The following is a 23,894-nucleotide window of genomic DNA, read 5'->3' as shown; positions in this document are numbered from 1 at the left end:
TGAAGTGTACAGCGATCTTCTGGTTCTGTTCATTTCACTCAGCATCAGTTGATGTAAGTCTCTCCAAGCCTCTCTGTATTCCTCCTGCTGGTCATTTCTTACAGAGCAATAATATTCAATAACCTTCATATACCATAATTTACCCAACCATTCTCCAATGGATGGGCATCCATTCATCTTCCAGTTTCTAGCTACTACAAAAAAAGCTGCCACAAACATTTTGGCACATACAGGTCCCTTTCTGCTCTTTAGTATTTCTTTGGAATATAATCCCAATAACAGCACTGCTGGGTCAAAGGTTTGCACAGTTTGATAACTTTTGGGCATAGTTCCAAATTGCTCTCCAGAATGGCTGGATTCTTTCTCAACTCCACCAACAATGTATTAGTGTCCCAGTTTTCCCACATCCCCTACAACATTCATCATTATTTGTTCCTGTCATCTTAGCCAATCTGACAGGTGTGTAGTGGTATCTCAGAGTTGTCTTAATTTGCATTTCTCTGATCAGTAGTGATTTGGAACACTCTTTCATATGAGTGGATATAGTTTCAATTTCATCATCTGAGAATTGTCTGTTCATATCCTTTGACCATTTATCAATTGGAGAATGGTTTGTTTTCTTATAAATTAGGGTCAATTCTCTATATATTTTGGAAATAAGACCATTGTCAGAACCTTTACTTTTAAAAATATTTTCCCAATTTGTTACTTCCCTTCTAATCTTGTTTGCATTAGTATTGTTTGTACAGAAACTTTTTAGTTTGATGTAATCAAAATCTTCTATTTTGTGATCAATAATGATCTCTAGTTCTCCTCTGGTCATAAATTCCTTCCTCCTCCACAGGTCTGAGAGGTAGACTATCCTCTGTTCCTCTAATCTATTTATTATCTCACTCTTTATGCCTAAATCATGGACCCATTTTGATCTTATCTTGGTATATGGTGTTAAGTGTGGGTCCATATCTAATTTCTGCCATACTAATTTCCAGTTTTCCCAACAGTTTTTTCCAAATAATGAATTTTTATCCCTAATGTTGGTATCTTTGGGTTTGTCAAAGATTAGATTGCTATAGATGTACCCTTTTTTGTCCTTTGTATCTAATCTGTTCCACTGATCTACTGGTCTATTTCTTAGCCAATACCAAATGGTTTTGGTGACTGCTGCTATATAATATAGCTTTAGATCAGGTACACTTAGACCACCTTCCTCTGAGTTTTTTTTCATTAGTTCCCTTGCAATTCTCGACCTTTTATTCTTCCATATAAATTTTGTTGTTATTTTTTCTAGGTCATTGAAATAGTTTCTTGGGAGTCTGATTGGTATAGCACTAAATAAATAGATTAGTTTGGGGAGTATTGTCATCTTTATTATATTCGCTCGGCCTATCCAAGAGCACTGAATGTCTTTCCAATTATTTAAATCTGATTTTATTTTTGTGGCAAGTGTTTTGTAATTTTTCTCATATAATTCCTGACTTTTCTTTGGTAGATGGATTCCCAAATACTTTATACTCTCAACATTTGTTTGGAATGGAATTTCTCTTTGTATCTCTTGCTGTTGCATTTTGTTAGTGATATATAAAAATGCCGAGGATTTATGTGGATTTATTTTGTATCCTGCCACTTTGCTGAAATTTTGAATTATTTCTAGTAGCTTTTTAGCAGAGTCTTTGGGGTTCTCTAAGTATACTATCATGTCATCTGCAAAGAGTGATAGTTTGATTTCTTCATTTCCTACTCTAATTCCTTGAATCTCTTTCTCGGCTCTTATTGCTGAGGCTAGCGTTTCTAGTACTATATTGAATAGTAAGGGTGATAGTGGGCAACCTTGTTTCACTCCTGATCTTACTGGGAAAGGTTGCAGTTTATTTCTATTGCATATTATGCTTACTGACAGTCGTAAATATATGCTCCTGATTATTCTAAGGAATAGTCCATTTATTCCTATACTCTCAAGCATTTTTAGTAGGAATGGATGTTGGATTTTGTCAAATGCTTTTTCTGCATCTATTGAGATGATGGTTTTTTATTAATTTGATTATTAATATGGTCAATTATACTAATAGTTTTCCTAATATTACACCAGCCCTGCTTTCCTGGTATAAATCCTACTTGATCATAGTGTATTATCCTGGGGATGATTTTCTGAAGTCTTTTTGCTAATATCTTATTTAAGATTTTAGCATCAATATTCATTAAGGAAATTGGTCTATAATTTTCTTTCTCAGTTTTCGATTGACTTGGTTTAGGTATCAGTACCATGTCTGTGTCATAAAAGGAATTTGGTAGGACTCCTTCATTCCCTATTTTTTCAAATAGTTTATATAGCATTGGGGCTAATTGTTCTTTAAATGTTTGGTAGAATTCACATGTAAATCCATCTAGTCCTGGGGATTTTTTCTTGGGGAGTTGATTAATAGCTTGTTCTATTTCTTTTTCTGAAATGGGACTATTTAAGCAATTTGTCTCCTCTGTTAATCTAGGAAGCCTATATTTTTGGAGAAAGTCATCCATTTCACTTAAGTTATCAAATTTATTGGCATAAAGTTGGGCAAAGTAACTCCTTATTATTTCTCTAATTTCCTCTTCATTGGTGGAAAGATACCCCTTTTCATTTGTAAGACTAACAATTTGATTTTCCTCTTTCCTTTTTCTGATCAGATTTACCAAAGGTTTATCTATTTTATTGGCTTTTTCATAAAACCAACTCTTGGCTTTATTTATTAATTCAATAGTTTTTTACTTTCAATATTATTGATTTCTCCTTTTAATTTTTGTATTTCAAGTTTAATTTTTGGTTGGGGGTTTTTAATTTGGTCTTTTTCTAGCTTTTTAAGTTGCAGGCCCAATTCATTAATCTTCTCTTTCTCTATTTTCTTCAAATAAGCCTCTAAAGATATAAAATTTCCCCTTATTACCACTTTAGCTGCATCCCACAGATTTTGGTATGATGTCTCATCATTGTCATTATCTTGGGTGAAATTATTAATTGTTTCTATAATTTGCTGTTTCACCCAGTCCTTCTTTAAGATGAGATTATTCAGTTTCCAATTACTTTTTGGTCTATTTACCCCTAACTTCTTACTGAATGTAGCTTTTATTGCATTGTGATCTGAGAAGAAGGCATTTATTATTTCTGCCTTCCTACATTTAATTTTGAGATCTTTATGTCCTAATGTATGGTCAATTTTTGTATAGGATCCATGAAATGCTGAGAAGAAAGTATATTCCTTTCTATTGCCATCCAGTTATCTCCAAAGGTCTATCATACCTAGTTTTTCTAATGTTCTATTTACTTTTTAAATTTCTTTCTTATTTGTTTTGTGGTTTGATTTGTTTAAATCTGAGAGTGCAAGGTTGAGATCTCCCACTATTATAGTTTTACTGTCTATTTCTTCTTGCAGTTCTCTTAACTTTTCCTTTAGAAAGTTAGATGCTATACCACTTGGTGCATATATGTTTAGTATTGATATGGCTTCATTATTTATGCTACCTTTCAGCAGGATATAGTTTCCTTCCTTATCTTTTTTAACGAGATCTACTTCTGCTTTTGCTTGATCTGAGATAAGGATAGCTACCCCTGCTTTTTTGACTTTACCTGAAGCATAATAGATTCTGCTCCAACCTTTTACCTTTACTCTGTATCTCCCTGCTTTAAGTGTGTTTCCTGTAAACAACATATTGTAGGGTTCTGATTTTTGATCCAGTCTGCTATCTGTCTCCGTTTGACGGGAATGTTCATCCCATTCACATTTACAATTAAAATTACTAATTCTGTATATCCTGCCATCATATTATCTCCAGATTATGCTTTTTCCCTTGACCCCCCTGAACCCTTTCCCTGATATTTAATTTATAGACCCCACTTGTGACGTGCAGCCCTCCCTTTTTTTAGTATCACTCCCCCCTCCCTCCAAGTCCCTTCCCTTATTCCCCTTTTCCTCTCCCCCCTTTTAATGAGGTGAGAGAGAATTCTCTGAAAAACAAATGTCAATTATTTACTCTTTGAGCCTCTTCTGATGAGAGTAAGATTCACACAATGTTTCCCCCCCTCACTAAATTCCCTCAGATATGGTACATTTTCTATGCCTCTTCCTGGGATGTAGTTTCCCTCTTTTTATCACTCCTTCTCCTTTTTCTGATACTACCCCCTTCCCTTTACTACACCCCCTTTTTTATATTAGTAAAATCAAATCATCCATGTGTACTTTCTATATATCCACAACAGAGATACAGTTCTCAAGGGTTCTGTGTACCTTTTTCTGTTTCTCTTCAGTCTTGTGGATGTAGATCAAATTTTTTGTTTAAGTCTGGTTTTTTTCTTAGAAACATATGGAATTCCTCTATTTCATTGAATGACCATCTTCTTCCATGGAAAAAGATGCTAAACTTAGCTGGGTAGTTTATTCTTGGTTGCAATCCTTGATCTTTTGCCTTTCGGAATATCAGATCAAGAATGGCTTTTAGCAAAGGATAATTCCTTCCTTTTTATAAATGACACTAGGGTAGATTCAGAAATGAGAATCTCAAGATTAAAGAGAATTCAAAAACTATGATATTATCTGTTATTTTTTCCTTTCTTTTCTCATGATTAAAAAATTTACCAAACCTAAACCTGCTTTTGAAATTCATGGTCAGATCCTAGAGGGTAGATAGAAAGATTTAAAAAAAGTAGACTCTTGTTGTTGAGACGTGATAATGATTGGTTCAAAATTTTATCTGAGAATGTCAATTCACCTTTATTTTTTTCAAAACCAGTTTGCCAAGACAGCAATGTGCCTCCTGATTGGCCTGATGTTAGCCCCCAGCATATCAGTCCTATTTTCAAGACAACAAATCCATTCTGGCATGAACTCTCTGCTTCCAACCCATTCTTGCATGACATAGCTCAGTTAAGAAATACTGAGAAAAGTACAAACACATCCATCTTAAAAGAAGACCCTTTTCTGTTCTTTCGAGAAGTGGAAGAAGACAGCTCTTCTGGTGATGAGTTAAATGTTCATCAATTGCTCAGGAAGTCTTCATCAAGGAAACCTGGGAAATCCAAGAGTGTTTCAGAACTTTTGGACATTAAGGATGAGACACAGAGTACAGAGATGTCTGACCAGATTTTACCTCATGACACACAATGGCTTCAACATGACCGGGAGGCTTATAAAATGGTCTGGTTGAGTCAACGTCAACTGGCTCGATCATGCCTGGATTTGAACATGATGAGTCATAGTCCAGGTTGGGCTCAAACACAAGTGGCAGACACTGTCATCATTTGTAAATTGGACCACAATGGAGGCTCGGTGCAACTTCCAGGATCACACATCACTGTTCATGTGCCTCAGGGCCATGTAAAGATTGGAGAGTTCCAAGAAGTGACCTTGAGGGCTTTCCTGGACCCTCCAGAAACCCTAAATCATGACCTGTTATGCACTGTGAGCCCACTGTTGGAAATTAGGCTAAGCAATCTCAACACGATGGAAGCCATTCTGTTAGAAATGAAAATTTCAGCTGAAGTGAAGCAGGACCCGTTTAGCCAAGTCATGGGGAGGCTGACTTGTTTGCATAGCTCTCGTAAAGAAGGGCCCTTCAAAGAACTCAGTATCCACTACATTTACAATGAAACAGTCCAAATGAAATTATTAGAACTAAGTCATGTGATGTATATAGTGATCACAGCGCAAGCCAAAGCCATTCAGGCCCCAGCCACAAGTGTGTGGGATTATATCCACAGAACCATGTATGTCGGAATCTATGGACCCAAATACATCCATCCCAGCTTCACTGCCATCTTTACTTTATGGGGACACAGCTATATGCCAAGCAAGCTCACCATTACTGATATTAACAGGAGTGGCAAGAACGTGTCTCCAGTTGTGTTTCAGCTCTGGGGGAAACATTCCTTTTTGCTTGACCAGCCTCATAATCTGCACATTTCAGTCCTCTCAGATGACATAGATTTTGAAGTGAAAGGAGATGACCAAAGGAAAGAAATTAGACAAGAACAGCTAAAAGGTGGAGAAGTCATTTACCAACAATTTCTTTTTTCTGTAGTGGACAACAAGGCCTTGCACACCTTTGTATTTCTGGTCCAGATACGTATTCCCAATGATAATCCTGTGACACAGTTTTATGTTAGGACACCTGAACCGGCTCCCAACTTCAGTAGGATTCCCAGTCAGTCAAATTCCTTGAAAATGGAAGAGATCAAATTCTACCCCTTTCCCTCAGTAATATCTAATAAATATCCCAAGTTTCAAGATAAAAAGTTATGCTTTAATCATTATGGTGTAACCCTGAAAACATTGTTAAGGCAGAGCAAGATTGAATACTTCCTGGAATATTTCAAAGGGGACACCATTGGCCTTCTTGGAAGAGGCACAGTGAAAGCTATTGGTCAGACTAAAGTCAAGGAATGGTATGTAGGCGTCCTCCGGGGGAAGCTTGGTCTTGTGCACTGCAAAAATGTCAAAGTGATTTCCAGGGAACAAGTAATTGATATGTCAGAAAGTGTATTTACAACCCAGAAACTTCTGGAACAGGCTGCCCTGCCCTTTAAGAAGATGACCTATATCTATTCAACTGTGCTGACCTTGGTATCTGAAAAAATTTTGGACTGGAAAGCGTTAGCCGATGCGCTGGGCTATTCTCAGCTGACGACAGAAGATTTTGATCAGATGCAAGTTGACAAAGAGACAGAAAGAGTGTCTTTTGTTGTCAAGAAGTTGAAGGAAGATTGTCATGTGGACAGAAATAGGAGGAGCTTTCTTTATGAACTTGTAGTTGTAAGTATTATTTGTGTGTATTTTTTTTTTTTACAAAGACTTCAACATTTCATCATCCCATCAATTTATTAGCACGCCTTTTAAAATAATGATAAAAAATAGAGGAATTTGCTTCCAAAAGTTAGCAAATTAAGTTATTAAATGCCCCCTGAGGTCTGAATACAGGGTTGTTCTTTCCATTTAATATTCTATTGGATTCTTCTCAGAAAAAATCCCCTCCCCCAGCATCATATACTTCTGAAAGAAGAATAAAGATTCTGTGTGTGCTAAGACATAACACTTAAGAGATTTGCTTTTCCTCTTTTCTCCAATATTTAGACAATTTCTATTCCCTCAAAGCAAATCCATTTCACAAAGGTAAATAATAGCAGGGGCATAGAAAGCACAATTTAACCTTATAATTCATTGGAGGAACATTCTCTCTCTCTCTCTCTCTCTCTCTCTCTCTCTCTCTCTCTCTCTGTCTCTCTCTCTCTCTCTGTCTCTGTCTCTGTCTCTGTCTCTGTCTCTGTCTCTGTCTCTGTCTCTCTCTCTCTCTCTCTCTCTCTCTCTGTCTCTGTCTCTGTCTCTGTCTCTGTCTCTGTCTCTGTCTCTGTCTCTGTCTCTCTCTGTCTCTCTCTCTCTCTCTGTCTGTCTCTGTCTGTCTCTCTCTGTCTCTCTCTGTCTCTCTCTCTCTGTCTCTCTGTCTCTCTCTTTCTGTCTCTGTCTCTCTCTGTCTCTCTCTGTCTCTCTGTCTATCTGTCTCTGTTTCTCTGTCTCTGTCTGTCTCCTCTCTCTCTCTCTCTCTCTCTCTCTCTCTCTCTCTCTCTCTCTCTCTCTCTCTCTCTCTCTCTCTCTGTCTCTGTCTCTCTGTCTCTCTGTCTCCCCCCCTCTCTCTCTGGAGAAGAAATATGTTCTTCTATGTTCCTCACTTTCCTCATTTGTAAAATAAAGGAGTCAGCCTTGATAAATATTTAAGTCTCTTCCTAAATCTCTGATTTGAGATATTAAAATCCTTAGTCTATGGATAAGAGAGAGTGGGTAGCAGTTAGAGGGAAGGTCTTGGAACTGGATGTGACCATATAGAAATGTAAAACATTTCTCTCATATCTAAGACTAGAAATGAGATATTTGGCTGCATTATGGTTGGAGAATTGGGACCCTGTGGAGTTACCTATGGTGATTAAATCATAGAATTAGATCCTAAACTAAAAGAAAGTTCCATGAACCTGGTCTATTAAAATGCTTTTGTCTTTCAATTCCTCTTCTTGGTACAGAGGGCATTCTGTATTCTCAAAATTTTTGCCAGTAAAAAGCTGCTTTAGTAGTGGTTTCCAACAAGATGAGAAGACTTTGATTAAAGGTCATATAGGTCTCATCTATATATGTCATCTTGGGGACCGATCTAGCTATTTCTGGATAAGCTCATTATCACATTGGTTCCAGAGGGGTTACTTTTTAGGCAGAGAAATACAAGATCATTTTCTATTAAATCATCAGTGGGACAGTATTTCCATCAAATACAAAATAATAAATTAATCAGTCTACGAAGCTTTATTATATGTCTAATATATGCTCCCTCACTGTGCCAGGTACTGAGAATATAAAGATAAAAATAAAGTGACCCCTGCCTTTAAGGAGCTTACCCCATGTCAGAGGATGTCCTAAATAGTAATGATACATGAATCCTGGAAAGAAGTTTTCATAATCATACTGCATATTTCCATTGGATGGAACCAATCACCCTATTTTGTTGTTCAGTTGTTCCAGTTGTATCTGACTCTCTTTGGTTCCATTTAGGATTTTCTTGGTACAGATATTGCAATGATTTATCATTTCCTTCTTCAGCTCATTTTACAGATGAGGAAACTGAGACAAACAGGTTAAGTGACTTGCCCAACGGCACATTCCTGGTAATTGTCTGAGACTGGATTTGAATTCAGACGGATGAGTCTTCCTGACTCCAGGCCTGGAACACTATTCACTAGCACCTAGCTTTCCTCTGACCATAATTTGCACAATTATAATTTTGAAACATGTGAATTTTAAATACATTTGATCATTATATCATACTAACTATGAACATACTATATTCATAACTAACATTCATTGGAATCTAACTAGACATATAGGTATTTATCAGTAATTATGAAGCAATTTTTAAGGCCAATGGACAAGGATCTGAAAAAGAAGGATTTATGACAAAATTATAGTTGAGTTAAGCCTTGAAGCAAGATGAAGAAGTTGGAGTTATGAAAGGTCTATTCCCCGTATGAGAGGCAGCATTTATACAATGTTTAAAACTTGCGAAGTCCTTTACCTGTGTAGATTCCTTTCATCCTTACAACAACCCTGCTCATTCGAAGTCCCATCCCTATCCATTAGGCCATCTAATGTCAGTAGCAAGGGTATTGCGAGAGGAACAGTAAGAAGTGGAGGATCCCTCAACCATTCAAGCAAATAAAATATTCTCTGAACACGAGACCTCAATTTAGTTTAACTTATGTTGTCTAAGTATAACTCTCCATCAATGATCCTTGAGTAAAGCCTCAAAGATGTGTGTCAGACTGTTGGAGCATGGCCTAGAGTCAGGCCCAAAGGAGGTGGGAGAGCTTTGCAGAGATCTTCTCTAATGAGAGTACTCATACTAATAGGAACCCAGGGAATTCAAAAATAATCTAAGAGAAAAAAATCATAAGAACATGAGGACTAGAAATATACAAATGTAGAGTTAAATGCTTCCATGATGTGGCTTCCTCTTAGCTATGCTGGTTCATCCCTGTGCCCTTAATTGGAAAATATTCCAACTTGGTTGGGCCTTCCAGAGTTCAACTGGTAAAGGCTTAGAGAACCCAAGTCATCTCCATGACCTTCCAAATCTGCAGTGGAGGATTTTAGGCTATAGATTCAAAAAAAGAATCATACTGATATTTGTTTCCAGTTTAAACTTGGCCAAGCCTTCCAGCCTTTCCATAGCTCAGTTTCCATTTGCAAAAGGAGGGATTTGGACAGTTTGGAATGTAAAATTCCTTCTGATTAAAAATCCAGGAGTCAGTAATATTAGCATGGTCTATATATAGAATATATTTTATTGTCTCTGAATGTGATACATAGAGTATACATGTGTGCCTAGTTATGTGTTCCCTTCCTAGTGTACTAGTATATATTAGCTTCTGGAGAACAGGAATAATGTTTCCATCTTTGTCTCCCCAGAACCAAACATAGTACATGACAAATGGAAAGTGTCTAGTAATTGCTAGTTGATTGGTTATGAAAGAGGAGATGATACACACAGTAGGTGTAAGTAAGCAGCTAAGTAGGCAGTCGGTGGCTGGGGGAACTAAGTCCAAAAAGTCCCTTTTCCTCCTGATTCTATATATCTAAGGGAGAGCAAGCACACCTAAGCTAGAGAGAAAGCAGACAAGGTTTTGTAAAATTTATTTGGTGCTTGCTTAGTGGTCACACAAATGGATTCATCTGTCCACATCTGTCATTTACTCTCTTGGAAAAGTCTGACCAGGCTGCCCAGCCCCACTGAGGTGACACTATCCTGACATTAACAGACCATAGTATGATAGATGTCACCACCTCTGTCACAGACTGCCCCAAGGGAGAGACAACTATCTAAGGAAGACAGATTGCAGGCATGGAGCCTGGGGAACTCGGAGCGCTAATAATTCACCACCAAACTCCTTAGTTTTTTAGGCAGGGATGAATTCCTAAGCAGTTGTCTATGTGGACATGGATGCATGAGACTTAATTAAGAAATATGCAAAAGAAAAACCTAGGTTATACTAGTAGGGTACATAGACAAAGACTAGAGTCCCAAGGGATCATGGGCAAGGCATTATCCTTCTCCATTCTGCTCACTCTCTCAGAATAACTCTGCAATGTCCAAATAACAGATCTTATCTCAGAAGCATCCCTGCTTCTTCTTCCCTTAATATACCCAACAATTACTTCCTCCCTGTTTTACTGGAATAGAAATATAGGTGAGCTTCTAGGAGGAAAAGTGAGCTCTTTCCTTATCCCATTCCACATCTATTGGTCGCTCCATTGTCTGGCTACTATAAACTTGTCAAGACTTACCATAAGAAGGTCAACAAGGTAAACAAGGTAAACGTTTAACATCACATAAGCAAGCTGTGCTTTTATTCCAGCTCTCCCAACATGTGTTGAATAAGTATTTTGAGTTGTTCTACACAACTCAATTACACAACACTGCTTGTTTAATGAGGGCATGTATTGTTTTGTATCATGACAAACACAGTTAAAGTAGAAATTGTTTTTGGAAATACAGTGAAGCGATTACAACAATCAGATAAATATCACCACCAGGCATTGGTCTGCCCTAGACAAGGTTTAAAAATTGTACTCTATTGAGTTGGGAAATTATATGCTGAGTATTTTACTGTTGATAAGAGCTTTTCACCTTGTACTCATGTACTTTGAATTATTCCAGAAATCTGTGGGCAACGAAGGGTGAAAATGCTTGGCATTAGAATTGTTTATTTATACAAAGTAATATGAAAAGTGCCTCTCATGGAGTCTGACCTCTAGACCCAGCCCTGCCTACCCATATCTATCTCCAACTTTGAGAAGGATTATCTGCAAGTTTCAGAAAGATTTGGCTATAAAATGACTGTTCGAAAAATGTACAGCTGAGCTGTAGAAGACAGAATAATGAGGATTGAATTACATGGTGGAAATCATAAATATACGTGGAATAACTCATTAGCTTTGCTGCATCTCACAATGTGCTCATTGAAGGCTGAATTGCACATTTGTTTCATTTCTTTTGTTGGCCTAAAAATGTTTACATGAATACAACTGTCATGTCTCTGGATTTTAAGACTTAATAACTATAATACATTGGATTTTCATAATTATGGCAGGAGTTTGGCTTCTTTGTTCATTTATTTTCATTGTGTCCAACTCTTCATGACCTCATTTGGGGTTTTCTTGGCAAAGATATTGGGGTGGTTTGCCCTTTACTTCTTTAGCTCAATTTTTTTTTCAGATGAAGAAACAGACAAATAGGGTTAAGTGACTTCCTCAGGGTCATACAGTTAGTAAGTATATGAAGTAAATTTGAATTTAGGAAGATGAATCTTTCTGATTCCAGAATTGACACTTTTTCCCCAAACTGTGGGCAATGAATATGTCAGTCTTTGGGAGGTGTGGGGTAGAATGAGCACCTAAAGAAATGCATTCATGCTGCTCATGCAGGTTTCTGGGATTTAACATTAGTGTACCCATTGTAGAGGACACTGAATGTGGGCTCTGAATTTGAAAAGAATGGATCCAAAAGGGTATGGGGAGAGTGTGCACTAAACAGCACAAAGGTATTACACTAAGGAAGAAATCCAGCCTTTGGATAATTGCCTAAGACCAAAACCCAGCTGCTGTCCGCAGTAGCTTACAGTGGAGCTTTTAAACCACAATCCCCATCTCTCCTACATCCCATCGCTACACATACATTCCACTGAAGGCAATTTGGTCCAAAACAGCAGGTTTCATTTGTGAAAGGTCAAAGTTCATTGTTGCTAGAAGATGACTTGGCAATTCCTTTCCTTTCCTTTCCTCCTCTTCCTCTTCCTCTTCCTCTTCCTCCTTCTCTTTCTCTTTCTCTTCTCTTCTTTTTTTGAAGCTGGGATTAAGTGACTTGCCCAGGGTCACACAGCTAGGAAGTGTTAAGTGTCTGAGACCAGATTTGAACTCAGGTCCTCCTGAATTCAAGGCTGGTGCTCGATCCACTGCTCCACCTAGCTGCCCCCAATTCCTTTTCTTAATAAAGTTTAAAGAAAAAAAGATATCTTTAGTTTTGATATCCAGATAAATTCCTCCCCCAACAATCAGCCAAATAAATAAAACAAAAGAGAGAAAACAAAGAACAGCATTGCAGTTCAGTAAAACTACCTAATATATCATTCTCAGGCTGAATTATTTAGACCCCAACCTCTGCAAAAATGGAGATACCATTTCTTTTTTTTTTTTTTGTTCTTTTAGGGAAAATCTTGATAATAAAATATTGCCCCCCTTTTTTTTTTCAGTATAATTACCACAAGTCACATGAACTAAGCTTGTAGGTGCTAGGTTGTACTGATGGGCTCCTGTGATTATGCAAATGTGTGTGTGTGTAGTTAACTGTTTGCTTATGAGTATAGAGGGTAATTTTTTTTCTTTACCCAACAAGATTGGATGGATTTATTTATTGTGTTTTATAGTTGACGCCATTAAGAAATAGAGCGATTTTAGAAGTTTCTGAAGGCTTCTACGAGAAGGAAGAATCAGGTTACAAAACAAAACAAAAAAATGGGAGGAAAATAAGAGTAAGAGAAAAAAATTTGTTCATTTCATAAGAGTGTTGCATGTCTTAAATGTGTACTTATTTAGCTTCAGTTAGTACATGTTAGTATATCTCCTAGAAAATAAAAGGTCTGTCTATCTTTATGTAACAGATCTTTGAAAAGTCATTTGTATATAACATTTTGGCTAAAATTAGAGTCATAGAAATGTAGCAACTACAACGCTAAGGAAGGTTACTCTTAAAAAACCAGCATGGCCAGTTCATTAAAAAAGTTAGTTCTTTCTTGATAAAGTGATTAATTATGCCCTAATTTCAGGGATATATCAGCTATTCAGTCTAGTGAAGCTAATAAGCAACCAATAAGCATTTATTAAGCACCTACTATATATCTGGCACTGCATTAAAAATATAAAAAAGAATATAAAAATATCCAATGACAATTGAGATTTTGCTGTTTGCAAAGCATTTTGTGTCAGTGAATTCATTAGTAAGTCAATAAGCATTTGTGCTCAGACATTGGATGTACAAAAGAAAGGTAAAAATAGTCTTTACCTTGAGGGAACTCAAGTTCTCATGGAATAGGCAATGTGTAAATAACTAAATTAATAATAAAATACTTCCTAGCATAGAGATAAACTCAGAGGGGAAAACATGAGCAGCAGCAGGGTTTGGGAAATCCTCTCTACAAAAAGTGCTATTTGAGTTTGCTCTTAAAATAAGCCATGAAAACAAGAAGAGATGAGGAGCGAGAACATTTAGGGGATGGCGGATAGCCAATGGAAAGGCATAGAGATGGGATATTAGTTTCACAAGTGAAGAAGAGCAGAAGGCAGGTGGGGCTGCATCATGGAGCATATGGTAGAGTTTAAAGTCTAAAGGTATCAAAAGGTGTGATTATGAAGGACTTTAAGTGACAAAAGATTTATTTGATCCTACTGGTAATAGCAACTGAGTGAAGGTTGGAATGGAAGAGGAGAAATCGAGGCAGACAAAGCAGTTAAAATGCTATGAAAAGACTCTAAGTAAAGCCATAGGTGGATGAACAGAAATGATTGTTATGCGTGTAGAGAAGGGAACATACATGAGAGATATGAAGGTAGAAATGACAGATTGATTACAGATTGGGTGTGTTAAGGTGACACTGACACTAGGAGCCTAGCTGATTGGGAGGATTGTGGTGTCCTCCAGATTGCTAGGAAAGTTCAGAATAAGGAAAGGTTTGAGGTGAGCGTGAGATAATGATTCTGGTTTGGACATGTTGGATTTAATATGCTCCAGTTCAAGATGTCCAGATGTGTTCATTAATACTGACAAATGTAGCTGAGGGGTTGAGGATGAGAATCGAAAAAAGGCCATTAAGTTTGTTGATTAAGATATCACTGCTAACGTTTTAGAGGAGAATCCATCATCTGCTCAGCTGTCCAACTGATTTTATTATGTCACCTGCTGATCAATAAACTCCAAGTAGGTCCCTAATTCTTTCAGTCTCAGTTATAGCATTCTCAGTCTTGTTAAAGTCTTTCATTAAAAAGCTCTTTTCTACCTTTCCAGTCTTCTCAAATCTTCCTTCCCTCTGATATCTAGACACAGCGATCTTTTTGCTCTTCTTTGTACTCTAAACTCCATCTTGACTCCAAACATTTAAACTGGCAACAATTACATCTGGAATTCTTCCTCCTCATCTCTACTTCCTAGATTTCCTTCCAGTCCTAGCTAAAGTGCCATCTTCTCTGTGGTCTTTCTCAGTCCTCCTTAATTCTAGTGCCTTCCCTCTGAAATTATCCCTAATTTATTTTTCATATAGCTGGTTTGAATGTTTCTCCTCCATTAGATCAGGGGCTCTCGAGAGTAGAGACTGTCGTTCTCTGTATCCCCAGCACTTAGCACCATGTGGGGCACATTGTAGGGCACTCAGTAAATGCTAGTCAATTGACCATTTCAACTGTATGAAAAGGTTAAAAACCTGGCTTCGTGTGATTGGGAAGAGGGGAGATCAGGTGGAGCTATTGATCATAGACGGTCTTTCCAATGGGTTCAGCTGCAGTAAAGAGGAATCCAAAGAGGATTTGGAATCAAATCCTATGTGATTCCAAAAATAACAGATGAGATATGATATCAGATTAAGTGTGATATCTATTCTATTGATCAAGAAATTAAGGCACAGATGGGGGGTGAGCTGTCCAGGATCTCTGCAAGTTAGTGTCAGAGGCAAGATTCTAGCCCAAGTCTCTTTGGTTGCAACTCGGCATTCTTCGCCTTCACTATATCATGTTCATCCCTCTCATTTTCTGGGTGCTGATCCTACACAGGGAAGTGTCTTATTCAAAGTAGCAGAGTTGGGTGGATAAAACCAAAAGTCAACCTCAGCTTCCTCCCCCTATTCACCATGTGCTGCATCTCCCAACATTAGTAGAGCAGTTAGCATGCTCTAGTGCACTGGCATGTTTTCATATGTATGATTTGCTTGCAGCACAGTGTACAAACATTGCTCACCTGTTATAGTGAATGAAAAAATACTGCTCAGTTACAGTAGCATTTGGTAGAAAGCAAGGAGCAGTTCCCTTGAAGGTGAGTGTGTGTGTGGTGTGAGTGTGTGTGGTGTGTGGTGTCGTGTGTGTGTGTGTGTGTGTGGTATTTTCCATTTATAAGATGAGGCATTGATGACGTGTTTTTAAGGATGGCAACAGCATTCTCACCATGTAACTCTTGCCGCAGGCGCTGCTGAAGATAGACTGTCAAGGGTTGGTTGTGCATCTTATCCGAGAGACTGCGATTCTGACTTCAGCTGTCAAACTAGGCAAAGGCTGGAGGGAGCTGGCAGAAAAGTTAGTGAGACTCACAAAACAGCAAATCGAGGCGTATGAGATCCCTCACCGCGGAAGAGCTGGAGAAGTTGTCACAGAGGTAAAAACAAAACCTCCTTGAATTTTTCTGGGATAGACTTTCACTTGCCATGTGATGGGTGTAGGGCCCACAGGATGAAGATGGGAAGGGCTGACTCTGTGCATAGCAAGAACAGGAGAGATGAGAACACTGCAGATATTTTATGCTGTGCTTCTGTGCTGTCCAAAATGGCCTATGACAGTTACTCCTCTGCTTAACAACATTAAGAGACATTCTTTAAAGAGTGAGTGCCATCTGAAAGGCTGGTGCATTATTCATGGCTTAACATCTGAGAGGACAGAGACAGAGAGTGACAGAAAGAGAAAGACAAAGACAGAGACAGAGAGAGACAGGCAGAAACACAGAGGCAGAGATAGACATACACATAGAGAGAAAAAGAAAAAGAGACAAAGATGCAATAAGAGAAATGTTCCTGTATGATTGCTATTTGCCCTGGGAATAATTGCACTTACCTTCGAGAACCATAATGGGGATAATGTGTGATAATATTTGTAGAGCAGTTAGCATAGTGCCCACCATAATTTCCTGCTCCATTCCTCCTTCTGAGTGGAAGTCCCCTGTATAACAAAAAGCTCAATGAATGGGCAGGGAGGTACACAGGGATGGAACATTGGAATTGTAATCAGGGAAATTGAAGTTTATATCCTGTCTTACACACTAGTTATGTAACTCTGACAAGGTTTCTCTTCTTGCTCATCTGTAAACATGGGGATTATGGTAATACATATTCCCAGAATTATTGTAAGGGTTAAATGAGATAATACTTATAAAGTTCTACGTAAGTTCCAGGTGGCATTATTATTAGCTAAGCAAAACAAACCAACACCTTGGCCATACCTGGTGACGTATGCCTCGTTCTGAATCAATGGACTTCTGATTTTCTGCCAAGATGAGGAGAGTATGTTTTATCCCCAGTTATCTGGAATCAAGGATGCTCATTGCAATGACCAGCATTTTGCTATCATTTAATGTTCTTTTTCTGTGTGTCATTGTGAGCACTGTGTGAAGTATCATGACCCTGATCTCTTCCCTCTTGCATCAGTTCATGTAGGTCTTTTCAGTTTTCTCTGAATTTCTTACATTGCTCCTTCTTTAAAGAAAGGCTGCAGGAAAAGCCCTGACTCTGGCACAAGAGGAACTGGCTCCATTTTCTTTCCCTAACCCTTTCTACCTTTTTGATCCAAGTCTTCCACTGTGTTGGCTCAGCTTACTCCTCATAAAATCAAGGCATTGAACCAGATGACCCTGAGATGACCGATGACTCTTTCAGCTTTACATCAACTCTCCTATTACTCTACGTTCATTTATTCCATTTCCTACCTCTGACAGTGCCAAAAAACTTAATAATCTCCCTATGCCTCAGTTTCCTTATCTGTTAGTGAATGAAATAGATGGCAGCTGAGATTATCTCCAACTCTAGATGTAGTTTCCTATGATCCTTTATCTTTATAATGTGAAATTTATTCAATATCTACGTTGTTTCTACTTGTCTGCTTTTGTTTATTTTTATCACAACAAAATATTGCTATGAATTATTCTGTGCTTGTTTGCATGTAGATATTTTCTCTGTGTATTTCTGTCTCTCTGAGTCTGTTTCTGTTTCTATGTCTCCTTTATGTCTCTATTTCTTTCTATGTTTCTCTGTGTCTCTGTATGTCCTCTCTCTGTCTCTGTTTCTGTCTCTGTTTCTCTCTCTCTCTGTCTCTTTGTGTCTGCCTCTCTATCTCTATCTTTTCCCTTGTCTCTCAGTCTCTCTTTTCTCTCTGTTTCTCAGTATCTCTCTCAATGTCTCTTTTTGTCTCTCTTTTTTCTATCTGTCTATCTCTGTTTCTGTCTGTCTCTCTCTCTTTTCTATCTGTCTCTCTCTGCCTCTCTCTTTTCTATCTGCCACTGTCTCTCTCATATCTTTCCTCTGCTTTTGGTCTGCCTATGGCCATCAGTGCTTTCCCCCTCAGTTTTCTGCTTCCCTTCTAATCTTGGCTCAATTGGTTTTGTTTGTACAGAACCTTTTTAATTTAAAATAAAATGATCCATTTTGCATTCTATAATGTTCTCTAGTTCTTCTTTGGTCAAAAATTCCTTTATTCTTCTCAGATCTTAGAGGAAGGTTATCTCTTGTTCTATAATTTGCTTATAATATCACCCTTTTTGTCTAATTCATGAACCCATTTTGACATTGTCTTGATATAGGGTATTAGGTATTGGTCAATGCCTAATTTCTGTCATATCATTTCCCAATTTTCCCAGCAATTTTTGTCAAGTAGTGCGTTCTTTTCCCAGAAGGTGGAGTCTTTGTGTTTATCAAACACTAGATCACTATAGTCATCGACTATTGTGTTCAGGAGCATTCTTAATGCTGCATTGCCAAAATGATGAACTTTTTTTAGAAGACAATATGCATAGTGAGTTGCAGTCAATTTGTGTTTCCATACTTCTGGTATTTTAATACCTTTCACCTCCTCTTCCTCTCCCTGCTCTGAATCATTCTTGCTTCTTCCTTCCCCTTGTTCCTCATGTCCAATCACTTGTCATGTTCTGCTCCATTTTTCCCTCAATTTAGACAAATACCATTCAAGGAGAAGCCCTCATTAATTCTTACCTAGAATATTGAAATTATATTTTAATTAGTAGTTAATTTCACCCTTTAGTCCCTCCCATTTATTATTCACTGCTGAAAAATAATCTTCCCAAGGCACAGGCCTGGACACAGACCTAGACCATGACCCTCCCATTCAAAAACCTTCACTGACTCTCTGTTACTTAGGGAATAAAATAAAAAGTCCCCAGTTTGGGATTTAAAACTTATTCCTACCAACATTTTCAATATTATTTCATGTGTCCTTCTTCTTGCAGTTCAGATGATGCTGAGCCCTGAGTATTTTTTACAAGCTGTCCTCTTTGCCTGGAATGACCTCCCTCCTCATCTTTTACCTTTTCTGAGACTCAAATCATATACCACTTCTTTTGTGAAATCATCTTTGACCTCTCCTTATACTCCTCCAGCTAAAATTACCTTCCTACTTCATCCTCAGTATTTCCTCCAGTGCTCAGAATTTGATTCCTGATCGTGTCTTCTTTGGGTTGTGTGATTTGGTATTAACTCTTTTTATCCATACTTTACAAATTAGAAAATTAAGATTTAGACAAATAGTTATTCATTGATACTTATCTAGTAAGTTTTGGAGCTGAGGAAGACCCTGTCCTTTCTCTTTTCTCACCAGGGATACAGTTAAGGAGAACTTTATCACCCTCAGTGTAGGCAGAGATGGCTCACATCTTTTTTGGTCACATTTCTGTGTGGCCCAAAGCCTGTCCACGGCTCAGCCAGCCCAGAGTCCATCAGTACAGAGGGATTCTGGAGGATTCTGATTCTACCTATTTTTTCCTCATCCCCATCCCCTCTGCTGAGTCAACAGCAGAAGGAGGCCTCGGGCTAAGACTCTTCTCTTGTTTTGGAAGAGCTGACACAGCAACAGACACTGCAAAATCCTCCAACGGTTGCCTTGCTACCTAGTAAAGAACTCAGGGAAGAAGCTAGTTCCCTCAGGGGTCCCATTCTCTCTTAGATTTCTAACTAGTTCTTTTACATCCCCCATGATCTCTGCTTTTGTTCCCTTTTTTCTTGCCCTTCCTCTCTTCTGTATCCACCTTCTTTCCCCCAAACCAGTAGATGAATAAGGGGATGGATGAAGCATTTGGCTCCTGTTGGGGATGGGGAAAAGAAATAGGAAGTTCCTTTTCCTCATCTCCATCCTTGTTCCTGGATTAACATTTCTCTTAATGCCTGCCTCAAGTCCATTATAGTGTCAAATATATTAGCTGGCAGATATATTACTGAAAAGCTTGGTGGCTCAATGATTAGAGAACTAGGTCTAGACTCTTGAAGATTTAGCCTTAGACACTAATTCTATCTAAGTGCAAGTCACTTAATCACTCTTCCTCAGTTTCCTCTTCTGTTAAATGGATATAACAAATCAAATAGGTAATTTTGTAAAGTGGTAAATTGTAACTGGTACTTCACTATGCTATACTATGTTAGCTATTAATGTTCTTATTACTAATTTTGTGCCTGTTTACAAAATTTGTTGGCTGATGTTAGATCTTTCTGTTTTTTTTTAATGACTTTACATGTGTCAGCATTATGTTTGGGATTTGGAGAAACAGACAAAATCTCCAATGAAATTGGCCTGACTGTGGGATTTATTTGTCATGTGCATAGACATATACATACATTCATTTAAGGAACATCCCCAAAGAGTCACCAAAATAAGCATTCATTAAATGCCTGCTCTGTGCTAAGCCCTAAGTGCAGAATATCTGCATCCTGACTTACTGCCATCTGGGGTTTTTTCCTTGGCTAAGAAAAGAGAAACGCATGTGAAGAAAGTACTCCGGAAGGCCCAATTCCCCCTGTGCGCTCTCTGTGGGCACGTCCCCACTGTGACTCTGGAGGAAGGAGCATCATCTAAGCAGCAATTATCAGCATTTCTTTGGAAAGTTTCTAAGTGTTCACATTCTATCCCCAAGCTGATTTTTTTATGGCATTGGGATTCTTGTACATGAGCAAAATTCAAATTGGAAGTAAGACTTGTAGCTAAATATGTCTCTGAGATGATTTTCTTTGAACTGTTGTACTCGCACTATAATTGTGGTCATCATGTTCCCATAGAAGTTATTGAAAAAAACACACCATAGAGTACACCAAAAAATCTTTGAAATGAAAACAAAATCCAGCCCTGCACCGAATTTTCTACTTTACTGTATACATATATAAATATATGTGATCCTTCCACAAAATTCACCTACAAAAACCTTATGATTTTTACTTCCTCTAGTACATGTGGGGTCTATGGGTGACAGGGAAACTACATATTACTTTAGGTATAAGGGCTGCTTTCCATCTTTGATGTCTATTAACAACCATATCTCAGCTTGGTTCCAGGTAGCTGTAGTGTATATAAAACATTTTGGCAGGTGGGGATAAACCAGCTTGAATAGAGTCAATGGACCTGAAACCCATCAGTGAGTTAGTGGGGTGTCTATCCCCATCGTGTGAAGACTTTCCTCAGTGGAATGAGTGGATGTGAACATTTTTTTTCCTATGGGCTCAATCGGTGCAGAAGCAGGTCCTCTGGAGGAACACTTAGATCTGGCTTAGTCATCAAAAATCCCAAGATTATCTACTTTATCCTGAACCATTGAGAGTGTGTCTTGCTACTGAACTTCAATGATTGAATGAGATCAAACACTTGTTCCACCTCACCTAAATCCAATTTATGTGTGAATCAAAATATATCACTCCTAAAATTTTATCATTTTTACCTACATCAAAGTCCTGTAGTGATAGGCAAATAACAAAGCATCAGATATGAATACATTGGGAACCATAGTCGCAACCCTGAACCCAGGTGGGATGGCCATAGGGTTGCCTTCTCATTGAACTGAAGCAACATAGAATTTGGCAGCCCCTGGTGAATCTGAACAGCTTTTTATAAGGTTCCTAACATGAGGAAAGAGCTAGAATTATTATGTATTTCACCTAAGCTAACTCAAGCAGGCTTGCCGTGGCAGGTTGGGGTCCTATTTTATGACTGAAACACAAAACAAGTATGAAAAAGACTTTTTGGAAGAGGATTCCATCTACTATAAGTACATGGAATGGGCACAGAACTTATGGGTGTGAAAGGTGAATAGCTCTTGTTGCAAGAGAACTCAGCAGGTACAGCATCCAAAGAGCAGCCCCAAAAAAGCAGTGAAAAGTCCTGGAAAAGGAAGATCAGGGAAACAAAGGCAGAACTGGATACAGTGATCACAGTAAAGGGAAGCACCATGAAGTTGGTGTAGATTTTACAATAAAAAGTAAGCAAGTCAACAAGCTTAAATGCCTCTTAAAAGGGAGTGAACAATAGACTTGAAACAATGAAATTGCCCTTTGAAGGAAAGCACATCACTACCATCAGGCATATTCTCACCATGATGAAAGTTAAGGACCTTAAAAATTCTTTTTATGAAAACCTGGAGGCCTTTCCCAACAAGATATCAAAAAGCGCCAAGCTTATCATCTGAGTGACTTTAATTCCAGAAGAGGCACAGTTGATCAGACATGATTGGAAGTTCTTGGGATTAATGGACTCAGAGAAGTGATGGCAAATCAGCTATGACTAAGATTTCTGTGTCTTGTGACTTTCTCCTTACCAACACTGCCTTCCGTTTACCGAAATGCAATAAAACTTCATGGATGCACCCTTACAGCAAAAATTGGTATTTAATGGACTGCATTATTGTAGGAAGAGACAGATTGGGAGAGTGATGGAGGCAATGTGTGGTGCAGTGTTGACTAGTCATTGGCTTGTCCTCTCTAAGCTAAATGTTCTCATTCCACAAGAGTGCTGACCCCAAGGCAAAATGGCTGCTTAATGTCTATCACTTCTCCAAGCAAACCCAGTTCCTTGCAAACTTGTAGGGAATGGTGAACCTATATGTGTTCGGTGATAGTGGAACAAAAAAGTAATGGGCAGCTTTTGGAGATTTGGACCAGAACACTTGCAAACATCAAGACTGGTTCGATAAACAGAGATGATGGGAAAATTCAGAACCTGTTAAATAAATAAAAAAAAAGACAACTCTGCAGGGTTTACCTACAGGGCAGCTTGTCCATTCTAAGAAGCCAGTGTTTATCTTCATCAGAAGTAAAGTGCAAGTGAAACTTAGAGAGATACAAGAGCCGTGGCTCAGTTACAAAGCAGATGAAATTCAGTTTTATGCTGACGGTAACAATCCAAAGCACTTTTATGATATCCTGTCAAATAACTATTGTACATGTCAATTACTCAGTGCTGATGGAGTCACATTGATTAGTAATAAGGACATGCTCCTGGAGAGAGAGGCTGAACACTTCTATAGTGTTCTTCACAAGCCAGCATCAACCAATCCCGAGGCTATTAGATGTGCTACTCAAATTAGTCATTCACTCTTTAGCCATACTTTCAATTGAAGAAGAGTTGACTTCTCTTGTGGGACAAAATGTCTTCTGCTCTAAATAGATTTTGAAGGCAGGCAGTTCACTGCTCATATAAAAGTTGACTGAAATCTTTTAGGTTATATGAAAAGAGGAGATTATCCCCCAGGGGCTCACAGATGCCTCTAATGTCCATTTTTATAAAGGAAAATAAAATAGGTGGTCATATGACTTTCACAGGATAGTCTATTTTAGTTATTGCCAGCGGATCTTGCCAAAGTCCTTAATAGGGTGATCATTCACCTGAGAGCAAGTGTGACTTCAGAAGGGAAAAGAAATGGTTGATATAGTGTTTACAGCTGACAAGTCCAGGAGAAAGGCTCATAATGTAGACCCAATTTTTGTTGACCTGAGGACTTGTGGAAAATTATGGCAGATTTTTGTGGCTAAGACAAATTTACCAGTATTGTATATCAATGGTAGGGTGACACGCTTACAAGAATTCTGAATGGTGGATGATACATTTGCACTTACCAATCACAATGGAGTAAAATTTGCCCACATGATTTTTAGCATGATGCTTCCTGCGATATTGTTGGGTGTCATCAATGGGCACAAAAATGTACCCAGATCAACTTCTCTATTGATGACAAATTCTTTTTTTTTCTTTTTTCTTTTTTCTTCTTTCTTCTTTTTTAAAATTTAATTTATTTAATTTATTTTAAATTTTATAATTAAAAAAATTTTTGACAGCATATATGCATGAATAATTTTTTTATAACATTATCCCTTGTATTCATTTTTCCAAAATTTCCCCTCCTTCTCTATACTCCCTCCCTTAGATGACAGGCAATCCTATACATTTTACATGTGTTACAGTATAACCTAGATATATGTGTGTAAATCCAATTTTCTTGTTGCTCGTTAAGTATTAGATTCCTACGGTATAAGTAACCTGGGTAGATAG

At 38.0% G+C, this 23,894-nt stretch overlaps 1 protein-coding gene across 6 annotated transcripts in view; it reads left to right on the top strand.

Annotated features, from left to right (window-relative positions):
* Window positions 1-23,894, top strand: part of MACC1 (MET transcriptional regulator MACC1) — a 109,804-nt gene that overhangs the window by 64,475 nt on the left and 21,435 nt on the right. For all 6 annotated transcript variants that reach the window (XM_074271371.1, XM_074271373.1, XM_074271370.1 and 3 more), the window contains 2 exons: window positions 4,759-6,776; window positions 15,781-15,969. In XM_074271371.1, coding sequence (XP_074127472.1) covers window positions 4,759-6,776; window positions 15,781-15,969 — 2,207 coding nt within the window. The remainder of the gene's footprint in view (window positions 1-4,758; window positions 6,777-15,780; window positions 15,970-23,894) is intronic.

The sequence above is a fragment of the Sminthopsis crassicaudata genome, chromosome 5 (genome assembly GCF_048593235.1).
Source record: "Sminthopsis crassicaudata isolate SCR6 chromosome 5, ASM4859323v1, whole genome shotgun sequence".
In the NCBI taxonomy this organism is placed as follows: Eukaryota; Metazoa; Chordata; class Mammalia; order Dasyuromorphia; family Dasyuridae; genus Sminthopsis; species Sminthopsis crassicaudata.
The sequence above is the reverse complement of the archived record's forward strand: the minus strand, read 5'-3'. Positions and strand labels throughout refer to the sequence as shown.